We start from the raw sequence: 27,504 nt of genomic DNA, 5'->3' as shown, positions 1-27,504 counted from the left end.
AGTGTAAAACTGACTTTAAATTAAAATGGGGTCGGGTATAAAATGCGGGAGGATGTGCAGCGCTGTTGTAAAATGGGTGAGGGTGAGGTAGGCGGGTGGGTTACAAGGTTTGCGGGAGGTGCGTTGTGCCAACACACGTTGAGGGTAGAGTAAGGTGGTGGGTGCCTTTGGGGTGGACAGCTGAGGGTAACGTACGAAGGACGTGCTGGGAGGACTTCGTCAGTGCCTTTGGTTAGGTTCTTCGGGTACGCAAACCTTCGATAACTACTGCAAACGGTACGAACACTATCGACAACTACTACAAACGTTGGGTGCATCGCTTACAACCCCTCTGCCTGGCTGCCGCTTACCCGGGCAAGAATATCAAATTACCTCCCTGCTTAACGCTGGCATCCAAATCAACTGGGTTTAGCTACACACAAAAGAGCGAGGGCAACATTCGTGCTTCCTTAACATACTTTACCTCAAGTATGTCTCAAGATGACGATGGCTGTGGGTCTTCCAACCCTGCATTTACAAGACGAGGAAAGGTCCCACACCGACCATAGAGGGGCAACAAGACCATCGAAACCATCGCGAGGTATACGTGAGGTGGGGTAAGGTAAGGTCCCACACAGCTATGGTATTATATACGTAGAGATCTGAAGAAGTCTTCGGAGGTCTTCTCCTCCCTCCAAAGCACGGGCTAACCTTAAAGACTCCTTGCTTACCACTTCACACAGCCATAATAAGCCAGCTATGTATTTTAAAGGCCAAACGCTATATACGTCGAAGTGCACCACTTATAAAAAAAAAAAACTCCTGGTTGGTGGAGTTTTACAGGAGCGTTGGGGGAGGCGTTAATGGCACTGCTGAGTGGAGTACAGGTGTCTTAAAAAGCAGGTATTGGCGTTCTTTCTGTTTTTTAACGAGGCAGCGTGTCATTAACCTCCTCTGCCCCTGACACTCTGTTGTGATTACTGAGGCAAGAAGCTGCCTGGCTGACTTCAGGGGGCGCATCCGGGTCGTGCATTTTCTTTAGGCGTTAAAAGGCGATACGACCCTGGAATATCAAGGCACGACCATCGAGCACAACGATACGGCTCTTGAACACGACCGATACTATCCTCGGGAACGACAGTACGACCCTTGAACACGACGGAGCGATCCTTGGGCACGAAGGAAAGACCCTCGAGCATGACCCAAAAGCCAGGTCAAAGACCGTATCATCAGTACCTAATGATCATCGTGTTGTAACATGGCCTTCACAAAAGAGATTAGTCCCTCACTTCATCGACGTATTAGAAATCGCATTACGATTATTATTTTTTTTTCTATCTTTCTTTTCCTCTGAATGAAACACATCTGAAGCTCTCTGTAACCCAAATTCTCTGTAACCCAGGCTACTACCTGTAACCCATGTTTCTTATAGCCTCATCACCCCGTAACCTAAGCTACATTTAATCCAAGCTCTCTGTAACCTGAGTTCTCTGTTTCCTACACTCACTGTAACCCAAGATTCCTGTAACTCATGCTCCATGTCATACCATCTCCATGTAATCCAATACTCCATCATCTCGCACTGCTAACTTTCCTGATCACATATCTTACCCTTCCAGTTCCCCGGAGGTGGCCGCTAGACACTGGAAAGGTTTCCAGTTCTAACCACTGCTACACTGGCTGCTGAACACCTTCCAGCAGCCAACAATCATTCCAGCACGATCCTAGCCACTCGTATCCGAAGACCCAGACTCCTACATAAAAGCCTATACGACCCCAGGCCCAAGCTTACATGAGACCAGACACTCGTATACGACCCCAGGTACATCCTATACGACGCTGGACACTCCAATACGACGCAGGAACTCACACATCGCGAAGCACATCCTATACGACGCAGGACACTCCTATACATCGCAAAGCACATCCTATACGAATCTGGACACTCGCATACAACGCAGGACACTCCTATACGACGCAGGACACTCCTATACACCGCAAAAGCACATCCTGTACGAACACCGGAGACTCGTACTGGAGAGCGAACGCTACAGGAACGCCTTGGGCCGAACCCATCACCGGGATGGACACTCGATATCGAGGCAGCGCGGTGGTCACTCAAGCCGTCAGTTACAGTGAACGGGAACCACTGACGAGCACGGGGAAAATACACCGCATATACGTGAGGGACAGAGAGATTGTGTGTGTGTGTGTGTGTGTGTGTGTGTGTGTGTGTCTGCCTAAGTGAGCACGCAGAAGCACACACATGTACGGTCTGATGTGCGGAGAATAACTGTAGAAAAAAAAAAATAACTTACCCATCCACAAGCCGCCCCCTCCCCAATTCCTCTACCCTAAAACCCGACAGAATCCTACCATTTCAACCTTCCCTCCAGCACGATGCTCGTAGTGACGCCGAAGGGGAGGACCGAGGCTACAGTTATATAATAACACCAACGGTAAAGCCGTCTGGCCTTGAAGAGTACCCGGGGAAAAAAAAAAAAGAGAAAAAAAATTACAACAAAAAAATAAATGATGGTGCTTTTCAGTGCACAGGCGCGCTCCCACGACAAGCACAATTGCCTCTCCTAACCTCCACCTTTTTATTTTTGTACAAGGCCGAGTTTAAACCGGCGGAAAGGTAGAAGCCAGCGAGAACTACCAGTACCTATAGCGTGCCTAAAAATCAACGCCACTCTCCCTAATACAACGTATAAGTGAGGTACATTTGTATATAGTGGTGTTGTCGGACTCCGCCTGCATCGAGGCTACGCTGCGAGTGAGTGACTAAGACACCTTGGGCGAGGCTGTATTCATGGGAAGTAGAGACATCACTTGCTAAACGTCAAAGCAACACGACGATAGTTAAAGCGTGGTTATAACAGCCACCCTTCTTAGGAGGGACTGGGGTGTGCCAACGCATGCTTCCAAGAAGGATAAGTTCTGGTTTTTAAACATAAGTGGGAATAGACGAGCAAGCATAGGTGCAAGTTCAAGCAAATAGAAAATGTACTTTTGTTTTCCTTTTATAACTGCAGTATCTCCCTCTCTCTCTCATTTCTCAAATTATTGTTTTCAAGTAACCCATTTTTATAATGTTACAGTCGGGAGCAGAACTGTATATCACTCGTGTGCTTTTGCCCCTTTTTTTTTTTTTGCGTGTAATGAGACACTATATCTGACAGTGACTGACTGCTTGACTGATAACGTTGCCTAATTGCTCCACTAAATGTGTAGGTCTATTTTTAAGTACAATAACTTTTTTCCTGTAATTTGCTCGCTTAACCGATTAATATCAATCGTTTCTTGTTGTTCAATTCATACAATCTGCTCCTGCCCAAAACTCTGTAAATGTGAGTACATAATCATTAAGTCACCCTGAAATAATACTTTAACAAACCTCACCTCGTGTCTACCTTACCTCAGTTTCGAGGTTTGTCTTCTACCACAACAGAATAGTCTACGACTAGGTTTTCCTGCTGAGGGATAAGTTAACCAGGGTGTTTGATGCTGCAGGTCTTATTTCTGTATTTCTTACATTAACCTGGCTCACCTGGCCCATCAAGGAATAAACTAATCAGTTCTTTACGTTTTCTTTTTCTTTGAGAACTCCAAGAACCATGAGGAAAAAAATATTGAAGTTTATCCCTAGTAAACATGAGTCAAAGTGCTCAACAGCCCGGGTAGAGCATATCTGCATCACCAACAATTTCCTGCTATAAAGAAAAGGCGCTACACACAAAAGCGGGATAACCCAAAGCAGTTTAAAAACATGGAGGGAGGGAGGGAAGAAAGGGACATGAGCCTGACAAAGGGTGGTGGGAGGCAGACGAAAGACTCGGAAGAGTTAAGGAGGGTCGTATTGCAAGGTCTTGTGTTCCCCCCAACAGGGGAGCTGGTGATTTAAGACCCACTCTTTTGGCTCTCTTCAAACAACTGTTGGATAACGAGGGTGTGTGTGTATTTGTGTGTGTATGTGTGAGTGTGTGCGTGTGTGAGTACAAGTGAGGCAGGGTATCACGTTGCGCAGGCACGTCATACCCAATCACGCTCGTACAGACATACATGTTCATGACAATACACTTTGGTGTGACGCAAGCCGTAAAGTGGGACCTGACTCACCTTCTTCCCGGGCAGGGCAACACAAAACACTGAAACACAAGCCTGAAGAAAGTCATGAGACTGTGGTCTTGACTCGTCTATCCCCAGGTGGGAACATGAACAAACCCATGAACCACAAATGTGGACAGTCCCTCAAGCAAGCACCTCCCCCACCTCGAAGGGCAATGTCGTGCGGACATCACCCGTGAAAAATGTCTGCCCGAAGACGGACAATGTCGTGGAGACATCGAGACTCTCTCTCTCTCTCTCTCTCTCTCTCTCTCTCTCTCTCTCTCTCTCTGGTGGTGTGTGTGTGTGGGGGGGAGACTAGGGTATTGCTCCCCAACTTAAACACCAACTACCCCTCTGATGTCGGCCCTACTCCCTTCCTTCAATGGTCTCGGTGCGGGTCACCCACCCTCCAAGCAGAGATGGCTGGCCATCTCTCTCTCTCTCTCTCTCTAATGCACCTCCTGAAGAATAACGCCGCGCCGACATTAGGACGCTGCTGATACACTCGGCCTTCCCCAGCGGTGCAAGCAGAGTCCTCCTCCCGCCAACACCAATATCCTCCAGCACTACAGCTGGCTAGGGATCGCATGTCTCCACTAAGAGGACACGTCAGGCACACACCAGACTCAGCCAGCTACAGTTTAGGACTTCGGGGAAGCTGTTGTTGAGACTATACGATGGTTAGCTACTGACTAAGGAAGACCGGTTAACAGCATACTATATCGGCTACCATACGTAGGGTACTCCCAGCTAAGGGCAGATAAATTCACGCTGGTATACGTCCACCCTAAAGGCTACCTTACATATATTCTATCCTTGTTACAGAGATAAAGAGCCCACAAAAACCCAGCATCCAAGCGCAGAGGTCTGGCCTTAACACGACTGAAAAAGATGTAGTTGTGGTGGAAGTCTCTCTCTCTCTCTCTCTCTCTCTCTCTCTCTCTCTCTCTCTCTCTCTCTCTCTCTGGTGGTGTGTGTGTGTGGGGGGGGAGACTAGGGTATTGCTCCCCAACTTAAACACCAACTACCCCTCTGATGTCGGCCCTACTCCCTTCCTTCAATGGTCTCGGTGCGGGTCACCCACCCTCCAAGCAGAGATGGCTGGCCATCAGCCGAGCCCGGCTACAAGGTTAGAGTGCGACGGATTAGGCAACAAGGCCTAGGGCGCACGTTACAAGATGCGAGGGGATTATACTCCGACGCTGAACCGCAAGGATTGGGTGCGATGGACTGTACGTTATAAGACCGAGGTACTGCGACAGGGTGCGATAGGATGGGGCTGAGGCCGCCAAAGAGCTATGCGACGGAACAGTCTACGACGCCAACGTGCAAGAATATTGCGTCGGACAGACGGCGGGGCTAAAGTAAAGAAATAGAAGGGTACGACGAGGTTGTAATCCACAAAGAGGGTGCGACCTAATCGCGTGACAATGATCGGATGTAAGGACGGTAAAACGACAGTCGAGGGAGGTCGGCCCGCGTTACTATAAACCAAAAAAAAAGGAGTGAGAGAGGAAGGCATGGTTCCCAATCTGCACTTCGTAGTAGTAGTGCCCTTACCGGCACGACAGGCTAGTACGTAACGTCTCTCAAGATCATTACCAATGAATAATATAAATGCAATTAGCACAACTGGGTCCCAATTAACACACCGCCTTCAGCCACCTGAAAAACAACGGGCTGCACAGTGGCGGAAAAACAAAGGCTCTGGCTAAGTACCTACCAAGAGCACCAAACCAGCTGGGCTGGGCCTTGGTGCAGCAGCCTCAAACAGCTTGGTCGAACATCAAAGCAGGCCATCACAAGCTGTGGGGTGGTCCACACTTTGGAAATCGATGTAAGGTAAAGTATACGTCGTGGGGAGAGAGAGAGAGAGAGAGAGAGAGAGAGAGAGAGAGAGAGAGAGAGAGAGAGAGAGAGAGAGAGAGAGAGACCCATTGGCCTGTAACGAGAATATCCGCTGAAGGAACAGATTGTTCCTTCAGTTTTCTAAACTTACTGACGACTTACCCCAGCTGGAAATAACATTCTAGTCATCTTCTGACCTGAAGTTTTCCCCACTTACGCCATTAGCAGGCCAGCTCATTCCAGGATTTAATAACCTCCTCTGTAATGATAATAAAAAAAAGACTAAAAGGCATTTACTTATATCTGCGTGAAACCTCTTTTCCTCTCTCTCTCTCTCTCTCTCTCTCTCTCTCTCTCTCTCTCTCTCTCTCTCTCTCTCTCTCTCTCTCTCTCCACTAAGCCTCTCTCTCCATTGCTTCTGGTTACTTTAATCCCGGGTATTGCTAACTGTGAATGGAGAGCGATTTCATCAAATTGCGGCATCGCCACAAAACAGAAGTCCGGGGCACTACCCTCAAACACGGATAACAGTACAGCCTGACGAAGCTTAGGGGAACCACCACCACAAAAGGGGTCATGGAAACTCACCATAGTCAGACATACATGGTATAGTCAACATATAAAACTAGAGAATCCATCACCAAGCACTGTTAGTAACGCGAGACAAACCCTGAGGAATCATATCATCCAACATAGAAAGTCACACAACCACATAAAGCCAGGGGAACCATCATCCGACAAAGCCAGTGGCAACAGAACACAAAACCATCATCCAACTCTTCCAGTAGTAGTAGTAGTAGTAGTAGTAGTAGTAGTAGCATAGCAGTAGCCATCCCCCTAGCAACAACAAGGCAGCAGGGAGGGTTGGCTGCACTTCGTAACCTAAGACTACACAAATTGATCAACTTAAGGCAACCTTAGAAGCTCGGTCGGTGCTGGGCTGGTAAGCCCTACACCCATGTCTACGGTTGGACTGGTGGGCCCTTTTCCCCTATCTACTGCTGGACTGGTGGGCCCTTTTCCCCTACCTACTGGTGGACTGGTGGGCCCTTTTCCCCAATCCACTGCGGGACTGGAGGCTATCTTCCCCTGCCTACTGCCTAAGCCTATCAAAAACATTTTCCTGGACCGAGCAGAGGTGCAACAAGACAGCTTGCTCGCAGACCCGACCAGTGCGGGCAGAAGACCTCCGAAACCATCTTCAAGGTATAAGTATGGTAGTGTAAGGTCCCAAGCCGAGCTGTTGGGGGCAGGAGACCTTCAAATCCATCTTGAGGCACGATATGCAGATACACAACACTCTAACATCTTGGACATGATATTAACATTAATTAATCAAGTCCTCCGTTCCGTTAATGATGACGATAACTACTCAACACGACACACGCACAGACTTTAAACCTGAAAATACCAACTACACTTGGGACATTGTCGGAAGGCCTTTCCCCTAATCTGCGGAAATGACTGACACGGTAAACCATGCAAATTACGCCCATTAAAGAGCAGAAGTGCTATGTTTGATGTTCGGGCGAAAATGATAAAGGCCTCCAGGGACCCCCACCCCCCAAAACACACACACACACACACACACACACACACACACACACACACACACACACACACACACTCCACAGTCATGTCACAAGAACACCATGGACTGTTGCAATGCCAGTCTCACATAACGTGATGGTTCATCTCCCGATGACTGCAGTAGATCCACCGATCTATGCACCAGTATACGCAAGTACGAGGGCGTTGCTACTGAGGTCAATCAGGAGAACCAGAGCCCTTTGGGCGAGGCGCAGGAGCAGCATCACCAGGGAAAGAAACACAGCCAGGGCACAATCAACAGTAGCAACGCATATGGTAAGGTATACACGTTCATCACCTCCAATATGAATCAGGATCCAACACTGTACCAAACAAGGAACTCGTAACAAGGATCAGTCACATGAACTCATCCTCCATACAAAGAACGGCGATCCACACCACCCCACCACCATAGCCCCATATATCAACTATACATGTAAACAACGATCCCATCACTACAACGCATTGCAGGTACAGCTCCAAACATACATAACAGACACACCACCACCGCACACACGTGCGGATCTGTGATACAAAGGTCGTCCATCTCTGCAACACATCCACAACTTACAACTCCACACACACACACAACCAACACTCTATCACATACACACGGATCAAAACTTACCCTCCATCAACACCCCATCCCAGCACCATAGACTCAACTTCGCGCTCCCCTTAAACAAAGAAAAGACCAAATCCAGGCACTCGTACGATACAAACAACTTGAAACCACATCACACGACGTGACACAACACGGGGAAAAAATAAATAGTTATCAAAACTCAAATGAGTAAGAGCCACTTAGGCAAATTTCACACCTTTTTTTAAACATTCAAAAAGAAATCATTTCCCAACACCGCGCCGCCGGACGCGTTATCTATCTTTTAGTTCCTTAAATGTCGTGCGCATTATTCCAAACCTAATTCAATAATGCATGACACTGATACCATAACTGTGGTACATCTTGCTTATTAACATGAACTAGATACATACTCACACACACGCCTGAATCCAATACATATATATATATATATATATATATATATATATATATATATATATATATATATATACACAGTCTGGATTTACAAAATCAGGAATAATTTTGGTAAAATTTCTCAAACTTTATTTCTACGTAAATACTTCTACCTGAAAATACGTACCTGTTTAATGCGACTTAAAACATTAAACAGAATTGGAATTCATGGTACTGTATAAGTTTCCAGTAAACTAGCACTGGAAGGCTCCTATATTACTGGAATACCACACTGGGTTCTGGATGCCCCAGGTGAGTGAGTGAGGACGAGTAAGGAGAGATCTCGAGGAGCCGGACACACGCACAGGGGGGAGAGAGAGGCAAGGACGGGAAGAAAACGGGGCGGGGATGGAAACTGGAAACCTGTAATGCTTGGGGAGAATTAAGGGGGTGGAAGGAAGAAGGTAAAGGCGTGAGGGGTAAAGGACAGGCAACTCCAGACGCAACTTTACAAGAAGCACCAACACCACCACCCCATCATCCACAACATTCTCCTCGCCACACCACACACCATCATCCCCCACCACCATCAACACCACACACCACAGTTCCCGCCACACTCCCACCCTACCACACACACACACACACATCCGTCGCTCAGCACCAAGGCCATGGAAACAACCGCGGTAAATCCTGCCCACGACAAGTAAATAAAGGATCAAGCGCCACCGAGGCTGCTCCCCACCCCCCTCCCTGCCAGACAGGTGGGTTTAAGTGGGTCTTGAGTAAGGAGCTGCGAATAATTGGATCTAAACCCATTTTTCAGGGGGATGTGGGCGGGTAGGGAGGTGGGAAGGCTTGGTGGGGGGGAAGTGATGGAGGAGGATCTGCCAGAAACTCCCTCCCTCTCTCTCTCTCTCTCTCTCTCTCTCTCTCTCTCTCTCTCTCTCTCTCTCTCTCTCTCTCCCTCCTTCTCCCTCCAACCAGCCAACCCCCCCAACTCCCCACCCCTCGACCACACGCCCGCCTCCTGCCGGCCGCCGTCGCCGTTCCAGGGTTCCAGTTACCTCCCCAGAACACATTCCACAACTCTGCTGCATCTGTGTTGGCCTGAGTTATGGTCTCTCTCTCTCTCTCTCTCTCTCTCTCTCTCTCTCTCTCTCTCTCTCTCTCTCACACACACACACACACACACAGACACACACACAAACCCATTTTATGCATGCACAAACACACACACACACACACACACACACACACAAGACAGAGAGAGGGGGGGGGGTCCTCCCATCGCAGGAAACCAGTCACACTTCTTGGCAGTTTACTGCATTACAAATATAAGCTGCAGAGTGTATCTTTCGGCAGTTTACACCATTATCACTTGAGTAGCCACATCGTTCACCAGTTTACACCATTACTAAATATAAACCGCCAAATCCTTCGGGTTTATATCCCGTCAGTGCAGGGCAGTAAGTGAACACCTCAACGATTTACTTCACGAATAATGTGGTTTACCGACTACTTTCTCGGGAGGCTTACTCCAGTACACCGTAGTAAACTACCTGTATCTATTTCCTCACTAGTTCTCTGCACCATACAACTACACATATGACGAACTCCCCATACAAGATCTCATACAACTTAACTCCTGCATTGTATGCCATGCACAGAAGAGCCAAAGTCTGTATTCTCTTGAAAGAAAATAATATATTCCGATGCACATTCTCCATACTATCGCTAAAATCAAGTGCCACTCGAGAGTCGACCGTTCTGATAACTGATTCTTTCCCTACACCTCGAAGTTTTGGAACTTCTGGAGCACCCGACTCCAGTTCCGTCACCCTAGGCTCCGGCTCTAACACCCTAAACTCCGGCTCCATCACCCTAAACTCCGGCTCCATCACCCTAAACTCCGGCTCCATCCCTCTACATGGGCGCACAAACGCCCTTCCCTTCCGTAACCCGGAACTATTACTCATGTCCAGAAGTTCTACACCACTAAACATATATCATTAATATGCTCCCGGCACCACCACCACCAGCGAACTAATAAATAACTTGTCCTAGCAACGCTCTCTCTCTCTCTCTCTCTCTCTCTCTCTCTCTCTCTCTCTCTCTCTCTCTCTCTCTCTCTCTTCTATGACCCTCCAGTCTAGCAACAGAACCAGCACTAGTGTGAGAGTGTGTAACTCTTGAGTGTGTGTGTGTGTGTGTGTGTGTGTGTGTGTGTATAGGGGGATTATCAATTTTCCCGTACGGTCGGTTGTCATCATCATATGAGGAAAAAAGACGGATGCTCCTCACCCTTCGTGAAACGGATCACTGTTGTGCAATTACATATTTGGGGCAGGAGGAGGAGGAGGAGGAGGAGGAGGAAGGGGGGGGGGGAATTCTCCTAGCACAGGAAGAAAGTCGGGGGGGGGGGGGGGGGACAATCATCACGTCTCCCATTTTCTGACAGGTGAAACGACAGATACTATAAACACCTTAAATCACACAAAAGGAAGTACTATCCAAATCCTTTGTCCCAGTCTGTTCGTAAACCCAAAAACAAAAACGAAATGTCGTCGTCGTCATCATACCTCACTCTGTCTTGCTTCAGAGAATGAATATATATATATATATATATATATATATATATATATATATATATATATATATATATATATATATATATATAAAGTCATCACCATATCTCACGCTGTCCTTCATAGAATATATCTATTTAGTCATTACCATACCTCACGCTGTCCTTCTTCATGCAATGTATTTCATGATAACGAACACACAGGTTTAAAGATAATGGTGGAGCGGTGTAGTAGCGTCGGAGGAGTCAAGTCAGTCATTTAGGCGTCGCCTTACAGCCAATCAACAAGCAGCACCACAAGACTCAACCACTCCAGGGAACCATTGTAATTTTACCTGCTGATCTGAAGATAAACACAGCGGAGTCCTTCGCTCACACACGTTCTGCCTGACTTGTCTCCCACACACACACACACACACACACACACACACACACACACACACACACACACGAGTTGGCAAGGCCTTGACTTGAACGGCACTGGGTCATATGACCACTCGATCTATCGTAACCCCAAAACCCACGGAGTCTCTCTCTCTCTCTCTCTCTCTCTCTCTCTCTCTCTCTCTCTCTCTCTCTCTCTCTCTCTCTCTCTCTCTCTCAGGCACCAAGAGAACAATGAAGTACCAACAAGTCCAAGAGTTACAAAACAGGGTCGACCGATCAAAGAACAGTCCAATAAATGATATGCAGGAGACAAACACCGTGAACATGAACTATCAAAAGTGCCAGCGACCTCGTAACTCACCACAAGGGGGAGACAGCAATAGCTACTGCACACCTGGAAAGTGAGGCAAAGCTCACTGGCCATACCGTTGTGTGTTAACATCACGATTCGAGGCAGACTAAGTTCTCTTCATTAGCATATTATACCCAGTTCCTTCAACGGCCTCTATTCGACCCTTACAATCTAAACCACTGGCAATGACTAAATCCCACTGGAACCCTCAAACCCTGAGGATAATTGGGAATATCCTAGAGAGAATGATGCCCTCACTGCACTCACACACACACACAAAAAAAAAAAATCATGAACCACTGGACATATAAACGTGGCAGACTTAAAAAAAGCAACATCACTAAAACTGATACCGGGAAAAAAAAAAGAAAAGAAGCAAAATACAACGACGCGAACTGGTTTTCCACTTCCTCCAAAATTCGTAAATACTTTTCCTTGTCTTTTCTTGTTCCCCTTTTCATAACCCTCTCTGTATTTCAATTAAGGCCCGGGCCTCGATGTGGACTTTTCTCCGTGACTGGAGCCTCCGTCAAAATCAACTCACTTCCAGCAAGTATATGGCGCGTTATGAGCCACACCGTGGACAAATAAAACGGAACAAATACCAACAAATTGTACGTCATCAGCACGGGTGTGAGGACCACGTAAGCGTGCGTAGGCCGCTGCCTCAAACAGCCTGACTGATCAGAGAGAAATACAATACTTCCAGGTTCCAAATCAAGCTGTAAACGTGGGAATGAACCCCACCAAAAAACTGACGTCAGGTCATGGGTGTGTGTGTGTGTGTGTGTGTGTGTGTGTGTGTGTGTGTGTTTTCTCTGCGTCTATGCACGGACGTCCACAATCATCCTGTTGTGCAAGCGCGCCGACATGTGTCTCGTGTCCGGGGACGTGAGTGTTGGTAAGAGCCCGTGAGTGGGTGTGTAAAGTAACGCAAACATCATTAGCGAGCGGCGCTTGGTTGCTGGTGTCGGCGTTGGCGGAGGAGTGAGTGGGTTTAATAAGTGAAACCCTGCCTCCCTACCACCAGCATCTGTGGTGGTGGTGATGGTAGGGGGTGGTGTTGGTGGAGTGGTGGATGATGGGGGTCCTGCTGGCAAAGACTGTCCTTGTAGATGATAACGCGCCTGGAAGTGGACTATAAACCTTCCACTTCATGATGAAAACAAATGGACTGTTAGCCATCCTCTCCGTGGAATGTTAATTTTCCCCCGCTTCACACAGATAACATGTGATCTATTAATTCCTCGCTTCATAACAACACGAAGAGGATTGTTAACCCTCCAAGCTTCCCTGGTGTGTGTGTGTGTGTGTGTGTGTGTGTGTGTGTGTGTGTGCGAAGCGGGGGGGGGGGGGGAGAATGTACCAAGCTGTTTGATGATTCACGTCTCATTCTTGTACGTGAAGTGCAGCAACTGACTGGTCTGGTACACCCTGGAGGAATCTGTTATAAGTGAAATCAACGAGTCTTACCCGTGGGAGACATCTGAGACCCATGATTCCTGGAGCAACACCTTCGCTAACCACCATCAAGAAACAGGGTTGGGATGCACACGAGAGAAGCTCACGAGTGCACTGGACAAATACGTGTACAACGTGTACTAGATCAGCCAGGCTGTGGGGAGAGGGGGAGGGGGTTATGTGGGCCAGAGGGCTACGGCTTCCAACAGCTTTGTCGACCATCGACCCAATCCAGAGGCCTGTCCACAGCCCGGGCTCTGGGTGTGAAGAAAAACCCCCCGCAGACCTCACCAGGTATTCACCCGGACAGCAGGAGACTGAATAGAAGTGGATCCCTCACGTTTTACGTTATGTTTCCCAAATGTTTCCTAAAACATCTCTTTGTACTTTCAGCTCGTCTTCCACATCCTCCCCAGTCTGCCATTTCATCAAGGGATCCTCTTTGTACGTAGATTAAGGCACAGGCATTTCATACTTCACCTGGTGGGGGCTTTATTGCGATCCATCTCTCCCATTTAGACTCCACTGTTAAAATCTTTAGGGCATCTAAACCTCTTCCGGTAATAAAGAGGGCTTTGCTAAATCGAAGAGGTTACTTCTGCTAATGCCACATCGCTACTGGAACCGGCATCTTTCAAGGGGGAAGGAAAGACGTAGTACTTTAAAACCTACTTCCTTGCCTCGATGGGGCCAGTTAGAAAACCTAATACACCCCCCCCCCCCCCCCTCTTCTTTCTTTTCTCATTACAATATAAATCAAAAGTTTCCACTACTCGCAATATGTAATCAAGAAAATGTTTTCCGGTACTTGTGGGGGGGGGGGGGGTCACACCACTCGATGCCTCGTTCTGAATTCAGTGAGCCTCTAAATTTACAATGAGATGTAAACTACGCTACGAATTGTTTTAGAATTTCTTACATAGGTAAAAAAAAAAAAAAAAGTGCCTCAAAACATAACAATTCCTCTGCAATGGTAACGAGTCCTGGAGACATCACAAAGTATGAAAACAATATATTTCATACGTCTCTCAATTTAACAATTTAGGCGTATACGAGTATCGCATTGTAGTTTGTGAGCATCGTATAGCAGCTGATGAGCATCGCATGACAGTTTACGAGTATCGCATAGCAGTTACGAGTATCGCATAGCAGTTTACAAGCATCGCATGACAGTTTACGGGTATCGGATAGCAAAAGCAATTAAGGAGTATCGCGATACACACCGTGTCGAATCGCACACTGCTTACCATGAGCCAGAGCTCATTTTATATAACCTTACGAGTTTCACACCCGTAACCTTAAGTCGCTTACGGAAACAAATGGTTAACCAGAGCCACAACTGACAGACTTGGCATTTCATGAAGCCTTTAGGCAAGAAGGACCCCGGGAATATGAAGGTAGACTTGGAACATAAAAATCTCATCCTCGCTTAAACAATGCCCTGCTTACACATACCCTTACTTCGTTGACCTCTACGTTCTAAATCTCCAACATCACGATGAACTTTCCTAACCTCTATTTCACCTACTTCATCTTATGGTTACCTCTAGTAAGGGTTCTCAGTGGTTGCCAATCCATGCTGAGCCAATATGTGCCGACCTCCTGGGACATCCCCTGACACACCAGGCTGTTGCTTGTTGCTGCTACTGGCAGCCAACAAGCTGGAGTACACCCCAACTATGCAGACAAATGCCCAGGTCTTGGCGAGTTTCTGGAGTCGGCCGGCAAGATCGAGAACGAAAACCGGCGAGCTAAATCACCTCAACTATTCCTCCTGTTGGAAGCTATCAACATAGCATGGGCCCTCATGCGTAGAGAGGGCGTGCTGTCTCAGAATCATCCTTAATACTTGAAGAAGCTGTGGTGAATTTTTCCGGTGGAGGATGTAACTTGAGGTTAACGGCCTTAATGACCCAGGGGAGGTCGATGGGCATCAAGCCCAAACTACCCTACCAACAGAGGAACATACCTTTTTTTCTATGAGTTAAATCGACTCATTTAACTAAGCCACCATTACTAAACACCTCTAGACATATTCTACAAGTGAATACTTGATTTTCATACTCAAAGAACATGGAAACTTCATATATATATATATATATATATATATATATATATATATATATATATATATATATATATATATATATATATATATTACAAAGCAAAGAAAGTCAGAGTCTGAAAGCAGTAGGTTGCCAAGGCCAAAGATGCCATCTCGCTAACAGACTTGAAATTCACCAGACAGCAATTAACCCGGTTAACTAATGCACATACATAAACACTTTTATCTCCAGCCATCTAACTCCCTCTATCTATCTCCATATTTCGGTCAAGGCCTTTCTCCTCGATAAGGCCAGACCTCGCCAAGGACTTTTGCACGGGAGCCTTTGATATACTACCGAACTATATGGATCGTACAGGAACGTACATTACGGCAGCCCCTGGACTACTTCAAAGACAAACTGTTAACCCACTGAGAACAATGGTACGACCCAGGAGCATGTCACCGGTCGTGCCTCCATCATACCCGAGGGTCGCAACGGCATGCTCAGGGGTTAGTACTGCAGTTGCTCTTTGGGGGGATGGTTAAGGAATCCTCCACTGCGTACCAAACAAGCAAAGATGCTCAAATATAGATACAGAACGGCAGCACAGAGCTTGGTTAACCAGGCCTCCACCAAGGAAGCGTGATGGCAAACTAAGTTGCGAATAGTAGAAGACATCCGTAAGAATCAACGTAATACATATAAACAGCACGCAGTGTGTATATATATACACGCATATAAATCGAAGCTGTAAAGGATACGTAGCCACACAATCCGACGGTAGAATATGTAAGCCCAAATCCCATCCTCCACGGTGCCATAGTGTAGGGCTGTTGTATGGGAAAGCTCCTCTATATCTCCCTCCGCAACGCCACGCATATAAACACACGTTCACACGACGGCTCAGCGAATCAGAATGACTACGCCCTAGAGAGGAGGATCTGGAATAAGTTACGGCTAGAGTCTTTCACACCGGGGTCTGCCAGACTCCCCAGGCCACCTAAACACCCGGGTATCCAGGACCCAAAAATCACGCTCCCAAGAACTTCTTACAACACACCGTCAGACGCTACTGCACAGGATCTTGGGCGTCGAATACACATGCACTGTCTTGCATACAAGTAACTCCTTCCTCTCCTACCATCAATAGCAAGATGGTGTTATGGCGGGGGTAAACGTCCCGTTACTAAAAGCCACAACACAAGAGAGGTACTAAATAGCGAGGTTCCCCCCCCCCCCCCAAGCATTATGGGACAACGCTACACGTCTCTTTTTTACTTCCAACGTCCGAGAGAGCACAGTCTAGACAGGATGTTTGTGCTATACGACCCCCATGTGACTGTGTCTACGCGAGGAGTGTCAATGGAAGGAAGTCACTGGCGTGTATGTACCATCACACGCACGAGCCGTTTCCCTCCCCTCTCCTGACGGTGGAAATAAATGCGTCCACAGCCCGGGGTGAGCCCCCGGCCTCGTCCCTCGTGAACGCCGGCCTCAGTTGGCTCAGTTGTGGCAGCGTCGTGGAAGGCTGGATGCCGGGCCTCAACTGGCGGCGGCGGCAGTTGGGACACTACCCATAAACATTTATCCTCGTGTTTATCTGGGAATGGGGGGGTGGGGGTGGCCGGCCGCTGAGAGCCGGTCCTCGTGGAGGGAGGAGAGGGAGTTGCCAGGCACGGGAGTCTGTGATGGCGAGTACAGACGGAGGAGGGAGACCTGCAGCAGGGACGACTGTGGTGGGGCGGGGAGAAGGGTGCCATGGCGGAGCTATCACAGGTGACGCGAGAGATAGAGTGAGAGGAGAGAGAGAGAGAGAAAGAAAGAGAGGGATAGAAAAAAAAATGTGTTTATATAAGTGCATGTAAGTAATGTGTGTGTGTATTAGTGGCGTATCCTTCAAAGGGACGAGGAGGAGGGGAGGACCTGGGAGCGTCAAAACAGCGGCGTGGAGTGGATGGTCGGTTGGGTTAAACAATATGGCGAAGGGCAAAGTTACCTCCCTACGCTGCGGCTCCGTGACACACGGGTTCCTGTGTTGATAAAGACGGTGAGAGGCAGCGCGGGCAAGGCACGCGCGGCCTCACTGGAATCAAGCCAGACGGGTATGAAAGGTTGCCGGGGACAACAGGTTTACGAAATTCGGACAAAGTACCCCACCTCCGCTACACACTGACGGGAAGCCAGCCAAGGTCCACACCAGGGAGCAGGTGGGACACCTTTATTCCTAACTCCACCTACGCCTGGGCCCTGAACTACCCCTAACTTGTATCCCATCGCCTCCCCCCCAAGTTCCCCCTCACGCATCTTGGGACACCCACCAGGCCTCTTACACACGCCCCATCTATACAGTCCTGCTTATCAACGGTCAGCGTTGTTGCTAGATTCCCCACGTCTCCGTCTACAGCAGGCTTCTCTGTCTTACTGACAGTCGATTCTCAGTGAAGTTCTGTCAACAAGGCGCTCCATAGGGAAGACCATATACCTGTTTGGGAGGAGGTGTGTCACCCCCCCACTGTTGATCCGCAGACCCAACCGTCCCTTGGTCGTCACCCACCCACTCCTCTCCCCAATCACCTGACCCGCCGCCGCCCGCCCCGTTACTACGTCCTCGCAACTCGTACCTCGCGCGCTCTCCCAACCAGTGAACCAATCTCTCTTTACTCCCTACTTTCGCAGTGCCCGTCTGGTATGCCACTCTGCCCAAAGATTCTCTTCCTCCACCTGCCTCAGTAAGAGCAATTCAGGGTCTACCAAATGCAAGTTCACACCCCGCGGAGCCTCTCGCCTACAGACCTGACCTACAGTGACTCCTCCACCAGACCAGACGACACCCCCAGCCCCCTCACCCTCTCTCTCTCTCTCCACAACTCCCGCCCTCACCGTCACTCGATAGTGCTGTTCCCTCGGACGTTAATTAAGATGTGAGGATACAGAAGGCTGGCGTTAAGTGCTGCATACTACTCGAGTGCTGCCACTGGTTCGGACGAAGCAGAGAGGGACAGTTTCCCCTCCTCACCGACATGAATTCACGTCAAGAAAAAGATGCACATTTCACGATGGGGCACCTGCTCTTACATAAGAGGTACTGCGGCATTATATACAGCTTCTCCGTGATCTCGCATACCAGTCACGGCTGTAACCGTTCCAAAGCTGCTGTGTGTCTGTGTGTTAGTGTTTGTGTGACGGTGGTTAGCCCGCCCCCTGAGCACGAGGGTGTGACCCTTCCCCGTGACGGTACGATCCTTGGGGTATGGTGACGTGAGGCCATCATACCCAATGATCGTCACGTCGTGCTCAAGGGCCGTAACGACAGGTCTCATCATAGGGATTAAAACCCGGGTATTCTGAACCCGAGTGGCAATACTGGGAAGGAATGGTAAGAGCGCTAACTCCAGGCGAAAGGAAAATCAATCCGAATAATGGAATCCATGATGATACAAAACAAAAACTGCAGGGTACGGTCTCTTAACGGTAAAGCTTCCCGAGGAGGACATTTTTCTCTTAAGCGATCTGCATTTACTGCAGGGGACAGCTGACTGCCTGGCTGGCTGCCTGGCAGATGCTGAAGACATTCGGCAACTGCTGTGAGAGAGTCGAAAGCTCACACTCTGTCTGTACTGGCAGCTTTCAGGATACGCCTCATACTGCGAAGGATTGATCATCTCTACGACGGTGCTGCAAGTTCTGTGTCAAGAGCGAGCATCGTAGTCAAGACGTTACCACGACTATATCTAACAAGCAACCCGTCTGTTAGACCCATGATCACGACGGTGAGGTAATTGAGCGCGATGGTGTGGATGGTTTGAGCGAGACGGTACGATCGTTAAGCACGATGTCAAGTAGAAAAAAAACCTAAAATGTGGGAAAAACTTGCATTTTTTAAAAGGTGATACTTCTTAGCTAAGACACGATAATGTCAGGAGTTCCCAAAGTTTAGCGGTGCTGAGGAAGAAACAGACGCCACAACTGATCACCCCTCGAGCTACGAACGGCTACACAGCGACTGTGTGTCGTGTGGCTAGCACAGGACTGCGTGGTCTAGCTTAAAGTTGAAGGCAAGGGAGGTGCCAGCCCTCGGGTACAGAAGCCAAGGTAATATCTACAGAAGAGAAAAGGAGAGTCAACACTGCAACACGCGGAAAATAACTTACGTTTCTGAGGGGGGTTCGACTGGGAGAGTTTACATTTGTCGTCTAGCTGTAGACTCAACGCCTGTCGAGCGAGTCGATAGAGTTACAGCCTCCAAGATGCGACAGGGCTTAAAAAAAAAAATACACGTTATCAGTCCTCTCTGTCACCCGAACAATGTTACTCGTTACGTACGAGTTGTGTACGAGTCCGGCTTGTGTGTGTGGGTGGGAGGGGTCCTGCTGCTGCTGCTTGCGGATAAGCCTTTCCATGAAAGCATCAGAGAGGCCTTACCTAATGCAGGCGGCTACATATGACTGCTCTCACGGGATTATGTACATACCCCCCTTCCTTCCCTTCCCCCCTCCCTCACCCTACCTTCCTTTATCTCCCTCCCCGTCACCCCATCCTCTCCCCAGACGAATGCGCCTTACGCCTCAATGGCTTATCCACTACAGTTCGCTTGCCTGGATATCTTCAATAAATACAGAACTGAGTAAGACTTATCAAATTTCCGCCTGAACGTGTATCCACCCGCTGATTTAAAGAAGCTCTTTTTTTCCAGTCTTTTTCTCCGTTAAAATTGGACTCTGGTTTCTTTAACATGTAACTAACTAATCCTCGTGCTTGCCTTTCAGCACGGTCACGCTTGGTTTAATTAAAATCATATGACACACGGCCAGTATATACATGCAGGGAGACGAAGGGTGGAAACTAACCTCCCGAAAGACTGTCCGCAGGGAAATATTTCCCTATATCAAAAGCAGGAGAAAAATATAGCAACATTTCCCTCACCCTGCATCGAGCAAATGTCATTTGGAGAGAGAGAGAGAGAGAGAGAGAGAGAGAGAGAGAGAGAGAGAGAGAGAGAGAGAGAGAGAGAGAGAGAGAAACACCGGCGTCTATGCACATGACCACAAGTGCGCACTGATATGTGCCCGGCGAGTGTGGTTGCGCACCAAAGTGAGATCAAAGACGCACTTGCACTTCCCACATACCGAAAACTCTCTAGTTTGAGTATCTGGTGGTGGAGAGGCTACGAATCTCCGTGTGTTTTACTGACACTGGGCACCCAAGGCATTACAGGACATGCTTTACCCACACCTGTGAATACTAGATCATCTAAGGCTGAAAGACCCATGGGATCAGAGTGCATAACTTCCGTTGTACTGTAAGCTGCTTTGGGGAGGTCATCATTCTCTGCTCCACCAGGACAAGACATATCTATCAAATACTAGAACATCAGAACCAAAAATAAGGGCAACTCAATCCTCACTTTGTGTGTGTGTGTGTGTGTGTGTGTGTGTGTGTGTGTGTGTGTGTGTGTGTGTTTGTGTGGGTGTGTGTGTGTGTGTGTGTGTGTTGTGTGGATTGGGATGGTGTGTACACCCAGGTGAAAGCTTTATGAGTATCTCTGAGAATGGCTTCTGCGCAAGCCAAACTTCAGAAGGATAAAAAGAAAAAAAAAATATCTCAATACCCCTCATCATACCTTGTAAGTCGGTGGCTTAAAGTACGAGTACAGAATACAATACACGGTGAACCTCAACCCAGGCTCCATGGGCCAACCTTATACAAGGTGCAGGAACGGGTAACAACGAGTGGGTGGGGGGTGTTGAGGCAGCAACAGCAAGGGAACAAATGAGTACCTTGAGGGAGAGGGACGAGCAACTGTGGGTCAAGACGCGTCCTTGGGGCACCCTGCCGCCCCCTGTGGAATGAGGACAGCGTCGTCGCTGCTGCAGGAGGATCATGAGACCACTCTGAAGATAATCCCCGTACCGGAAGATCCTCATCCCTCGCCCCACACACACACACACACACACACACACACACACACACACACACACTGGAGTCTAGCGAGGGATTAATCAACAAAGTAGTCCACGGGGTATCACGGGGGGGGGGGGGGGGGGGGGGACGCCCCTTACCCGAAAATGAGGCAGGCAATAATCAATACCCTGCCACAGGCACGCTCAGGAGAGACGGAGACACTTGCCTGCTACTACATGTTACGACCGTTCATGAACTGCTTCTCTGACGATGGAAAAGAGAAGAAAAAAAAAAAACTACAAAATATTCTCTATCCCGCTGAAGATGACAATAATCTGAACATAGCACTAACATAAGCATCCAAGAGAGGACTGACTGAGACAATTATTCTAAAGCCCAAAGACGAATGGTCTCGGGACACTAAATCGACTCCGCCAACAACCATAACATCAAGGTACAACAAGAACAACCCTACGTAGGCTTTAAAAGGCAACCATCACACCCCCGGAAATCTATGCACCTGAGCAGATAGAATCAAGATATGAGCAACCATTCTGCACGGCTATGCAACTGCCCAGATATTTGAGGTAGTATCCTCAACATTCTCTATCGTGCTGTACGCATTTACTTCATCACGTAACTCAGCGACTAGTCCAGGTCGCTCTGATCCAGTGCTGAAACTTTGTGAATGCTTATGCATCTTCCAACATATGTAAAGGTAAGGGTCAAGAGTTCACAGTAACTTTCCGCTTTTTTTGCTGCGAATGTTAACACAAGTGACGCACGTCAGTATCTCTGGTACATTCTAAGGTAATACAACAGACTTGGTAACTATGTTTCTTCCTTGCTTGCTGAGACATATCTAAACCCCCAGGACATCATTCTTAATGCTCTTAAGTTCCTGCAAAGACAGATTATCATGTATCTTTTCCTTCTTGGTTAAAGACTTCAAGTTCTTCCAACCTATTCGTAAATAAGTCCCACATATTCTATCCCCTCGATTTTGCTTGGGAAATGTCTTCAAAGTTCTAAGTCGCATTTATTACCGTTTGTTTGGGAAATGACCATACGACGTAGTAGCATTCAATTGTACCTAAGTGCACTCTGAACATATACTTCATTAGCATTCTCGTTGTCGAAGTTCTTACCATGACACTCAATACGAGGCTTGATGGTGCAATCTTGCTAATCATGCTAATGTGCTCTCTGAATGCATGTCTCTCGTGATGAATCACAGACCTTGTGTGTCTGCCTGCTTCTATGGGTTTTATCACCTTCCCAAGTTGGGCCTTCTGTACGCACGGCGCAGTCAACAATACTGGCAAACACTCCGTGACTTCCCTCTTCAGATTTCTCTTCAATGAATTCCATCAGGTTCTCTTCTTCTTCCCACGTCCAAAACGTATTCAACCATCTCTCTCTCTCTCTCTCTCTCTCTCTCTCTCTCTCTCTCTCTCTCTCTCTCTCTCTCTCTCTCTCTCTCTCTCTCTATCTATCTCTCCTGATCTGTCTTCTCTTAGAGAGAGAGAGAGAGAGAGAGAGAGAGAGAGAGAGAGAGAGAGAGAGAGAGAGAGAGAGAGAGAGAGAGAGAAATTCATCACTCCACACGACTAATTACAAGAGATGAAGCCTGCCCATCCGACTCTGCAACAAGGAGTAACAAAGACAGCCTCCTCAGTACTGGAAATCACACTGAGGTTCTCTTTCGGTAATACCACTAATTTGATTCGGTTAACAATGCCCGCCCTCGAGTAACTACTAGGCAACTATCTTAAGAATCAGATTACCAAGGTTTAAACCGCAATGCCCCCTCCACGGCTGCAAATTACACTCCACCGAACAATGGGAGCCCGTGGATAACCGGGCCACTATCATCTTTGAAACAAGGCCGCTGACGACCGCTCTGGCGCTCGGAGCAAGCAGGCAGGCACACATGCCGAGGCCCGTCCGTGGTGGCGTGGTGGTGAGCGTCGCTGGCCATGGGTTACGAGGGAGGGACACGGCCTCGAGTCCTGGAGGAAGGTGTTCGGCTCGCAGCAAATCCAGCTGTTTTTTTCGGGGCTGGTCGATAAATGGGTACCTGGCGTAGACTGGTGAATATATACACCAGTACGAAAAGCGACGAGCTGGGCGATACGTGAGGATGACGTGAAAACATGACGGATTACAGGAAACACGTACACGCCGGTACGATTTGTCATAATGACAGCATCGGGTTAGGGCCGGTGCATATAAAGATTTGTCAAACAATACCAGGATGATCGGTAGCGCTTGGATTACTGCTGGCACGGCAATTATCAGCGGCACCAGGATTAACCAGGATTTGTTTTAAACGCTGCTAACGTTCAAATGACGTACCTGGATCAAAAGTTTTCTACTGAGGTATTACTTTCTATGATCAAAAAATCTCGATTCTGCAAGCTTCCGACATCAAAAAGCACAGTGGTGAAATCCTTCGACACAAGAATCCAGTTCGTATATTCGTTTATGACAACATAAGCCAGTTCTTATATTAGCTTCTAACACTGGACACCGTCTTATGTAACTGCTTCTGAACACAAGAACCCCTCTGGTAAAATCCACCGACACAAGAACCCAGTTCGTAAATTTGTCTCTGACACCAGACCCAAGGTTGTAGGCTCGTTTTTCACATCTGACACTAGTTTATAAGCACAGGTCATTAATTAACACGTCAGACAGACTCCAACCTACGGAAGCCAAAAGCCAGACTCAAGCCTCCAGATGCCAGAACGCAGATCGAAAACCTAGAATCCAGTTAATAGCCTCAAGAAACCGAAATCCAGACTAAAGTACCAAGAAGCTAGCCTCCAGACTACAGCCTCCAGAAGCCAGACTCCATCGCACATCCTCTAGAAACCAGACTCCAATCTGCTGTCTCGAGAAACAAAGCTCCAGCTTACACTCGCCAGAAACCAGAATTCAGATTATAGAAACTAGACTCCAGTCTGCAGTCTCCAAAAACCAGGCTCTAGCCTACAGTCTCCAGGCAGCAGACTCCAGCTCACTGTCTTCAGAAACCAGACTCCAGCTCACATCCCCCACATGCAAGATATCAAATTACAATTTCCAAAAGCCAGACTCCGGCCTATAGTTTCCAGAAGCCAAACTCCAGCGTATAGTTCCTAGAGGCCTGACTCCAACCTAGAGTTTCCAGAAGCAAGACTCCAGTCTCCAAAAGCCAGACTCCATCCTATGGTCTCCAGAAGCAAAACTCCCAACTTACATTTTCCAAAAACAAGACTCCAGCCTACATTTTCCCACCCCTCCACACACACACACACCAAATCCAGACTCTGAAGTTTGTGTCCAGTTGACAAACTCCGGAAGCTACATCCTAGCCTGAAAACCTTGGCCAGAGCCTCAAAAGCTAAACATTTCCTGGAACAGCCTCCAGAAGCTAGCTAGACCCTAGTCTCCAGCGGAGGCTCTCCCTAACACACAAGAGACCCTAGCAACCAGACTGAAGACTCACAACAGCCAGACCTCCGCCGCCAGACAGTAGACTCGAGCAAACCAGGCGGCAGACTCCGGACCCCAGCAGCCAGACTATACCCTGGAACAGTCAGAATCCAGCTTCTCTGTTCCCCTGGCAGGTGGAGCAGTGTTAAGACCCCCCGCCACAACTTTCCTCATCAGCGAGTGTTAACTGCGCCACTACCAGTCAGCGGGTCTCACGCTAGTCTATACTTCATCTTCCTCCCACTGCACAACCTACTTGGACGCCCATTACTCACAGCGGCCCTCGCCTCCTTTCCCTCACTCTTGCAACTCTTTCGCCTGACCTCCACCTCTCCCAGCCAAAGTCGCGGTGAAGTCTCACATTACACCAACACCGGGTCTCTTCCACCTACCACTTACCTTCTCCTCCTCCACTTCCTTCCAGACTCTGACCTCCACAAGCCACATCTTGTCTTCACCTCCAAATGACCTCCAACTGCCACAACATCTTAGCTCCACCTCCAAAATGAACTCCAACAACCGTTATCATCATCACGTCTGTACCTCCCCTTAAACTCCAACGACCGTACCACCTAAGCTCTAACTACTTTACGCAGAGCCTCGAAAATCTTTGACATGAGGTATCGACTTCATCCAAACGAGTTGCCTGCTCCCTCTCTACCACCGCCCTTCCCCCTCCTCTGACCTCCTAAACTCTCGGGTACATCCCCCCCTCGGAACGTGAGGGTCGACTGGAATACTGGGAAGAAAAAAAAAAATCCAAGCAAGTGGAGAAAGGGAAGGGAGGGTGGAGATGGAGGATTGGAGGGGGGGGGGGGGGGGTAGCCGACTAGCAACAACAACAGCCTTAAGCATCGCGGAAAAAAAAAAGATCAACCAGCCGAATGACGCTAACGCACAAGAGCTATTTTCCCTCGACGGCCATTTATTTACAACGTCACCTCAAAACCATGTTGTTTACCTGCTCAACCCAAGGTACGGACCCCTTAATTAATACACTTAAGAGCTGAAAGGGAAAAACTATCAGGGCGTAACACCAGAAACCGCCTTTATATATATATATATATATATACATATATATATATATATATATATATATATATATATATATATATATATATATATATATGTATAATCATTATAATAATAATCATTTACTCACCCTCTTCATTTGTGGACTGCAATCTCGAGGTTACTGGAGACTTATAAACGATGTGTATGCTGCTCTTGTGTATATATATATATATATATATATATATATATATATATATATATATATATACATATATAGTGGTTCATACATACGAACAATGTACAATGGAGAGCACATGCAATCTAATAATCTACTCGAGTACAGTTGCTATCACACAAAAGAGATGCATGAAAATTCCTACTATGAAAAACTTCAACTTGTTCTCTTTACACCAAGTAATATTTCTAAAATCCTCTCCTTGGCGCCTAAACAATAACGCAATCGTCTCTTGGGAATATTAAAAAAAAAATAACTACTGTATTCTTTCAAAAAAAAAAAAGGGGGAGGGGGGGAGGGGAAAGGGGGAACGAAGGAAGTTGTGTTTCACTCCTTTTAGAAGAGACTAGACTCTACCTAACCCCGTCATTTAAATCACGAAGCGACCTGGGGCACAGCGTCAACAGACACCCCAGAGAGAGAACGGCGCATCTCAGCGAACACACACTCACCTTTGTTTTGGTTCATCCGCTGGCAGTGGTCCTCCCTTGCGGAGCGGCGGCGGCGTTTGCAATGTCCCTGGCTCACGTATCGACTGAGGCCACCTCCAGTTTGTTTACATGATCACACTATTATTGGCACACTAAACTACTCACACTAGGACAAAACCTTTCCTCTCTCTCTCTCTCTCCCTCTCTCTCTCTCTCTTTCTTTTCTAGGACTTCCTACTCCCAGGCACAAGGCGTGGTGAGGTAGGGGACGAGGTCTTAATAATGCAATGCACTGCTTGATGCCCGGGATCCCACACACGCACACCACCACACCACCACCACTACCAACACTTCTAGGGTCCTGTAACACCACACTCCATAGGGCGCCGCCCTTCGCCCACTTGCTCCTGAAAAAGATACAAAGGCAAAATTAGCCCTAAAAAAATTAATGTACATCATATACACAGTAATATATATATATATATATATATATATATATATATATATATATATATATATATATATATATACATATATATATTTATTATATATATATATATATATATATATATATATATATATATATATATATATATATATATATATATCCCAAGTAATATTTCGCCCAGAAAGCCACAGGAATACGAGTTTATTTGCGGGACTACAAAAGAAAATGGTTCTTTCAGCATAACACAAACACAATGTTGAACAGGAACATGTTTCATTCTGTACACAATATATAAATACAGCACGAGGGAAAAAAAAAAAAAAACGTTTCTTTCTATATAACAGATTCAAAATACAGACAAGACAACGTTCCTTTCCGTATACCAGAAATGAAAAACTGTACAAGAAACCGTGACTTTCCATACATAATAAATAAATCATCGTACGAGAAAATATTTCTTGTATACCACAGAATAAATCTTTCTTGTCGTACACCACAGAATAAATCTGTTTTTCTTTTACGTAAAAAAGTCTCCCTCTGTATGCCACAATAAATCATGTAAAGTATGACAAAAGGTTCCTGTATTGGCAAAACGTTTATTTCTATACACAACCATAATATCACTTCCATACACAACGCAAAAATAGTAAA

The 27,504-nt window shown here is 47.3% G+C and overlaps 1 protein-coding gene across 2 annotated transcripts in view; it reads right to left on the bottom strand.

The window, feature by feature from the left end:
- The window catches only part of LOC139747439 (uncharacterized), an 801,413-nt gene that overhangs the window by 757,388 nt on the left and 16,521 nt on the right, over positions 1-27,504 (bottom strand). For both annotated transcript variants that reach the window (XR_011712392.1, XM_071659788.1), the window contains exon 2: positions 26,427-26,812. Coding sequence is in view for 1 of the 2 variants with exons in the window: in XM_071659788.1 (XP_071515889.1) it covers positions 26,427-26,442 (16 nt within the window). In the remaining variant the exon portion in view is untranslated. The remainder of the gene's footprint in view (positions 1-26,426; positions 26,813-27,504) is intronic.

The sequence above is a fragment of the Panulirus ornatus genome, chromosome 68 (genome assembly GCF_036320965.1).
Source record: "Panulirus ornatus isolate Po-2019 chromosome 68, ASM3632096v1, whole genome shotgun sequence".
NCBI classification, from domain to species: domain Eukaryota; kingdom Metazoa; phylum Arthropoda; class Malacostraca; order Decapoda; family Palinuridae; genus Panulirus; species Panulirus ornatus.
The sequence above is the reverse complement of the archived record's forward strand: the minus strand, read 5'-3'. Positions and strand labels throughout refer to the sequence as shown.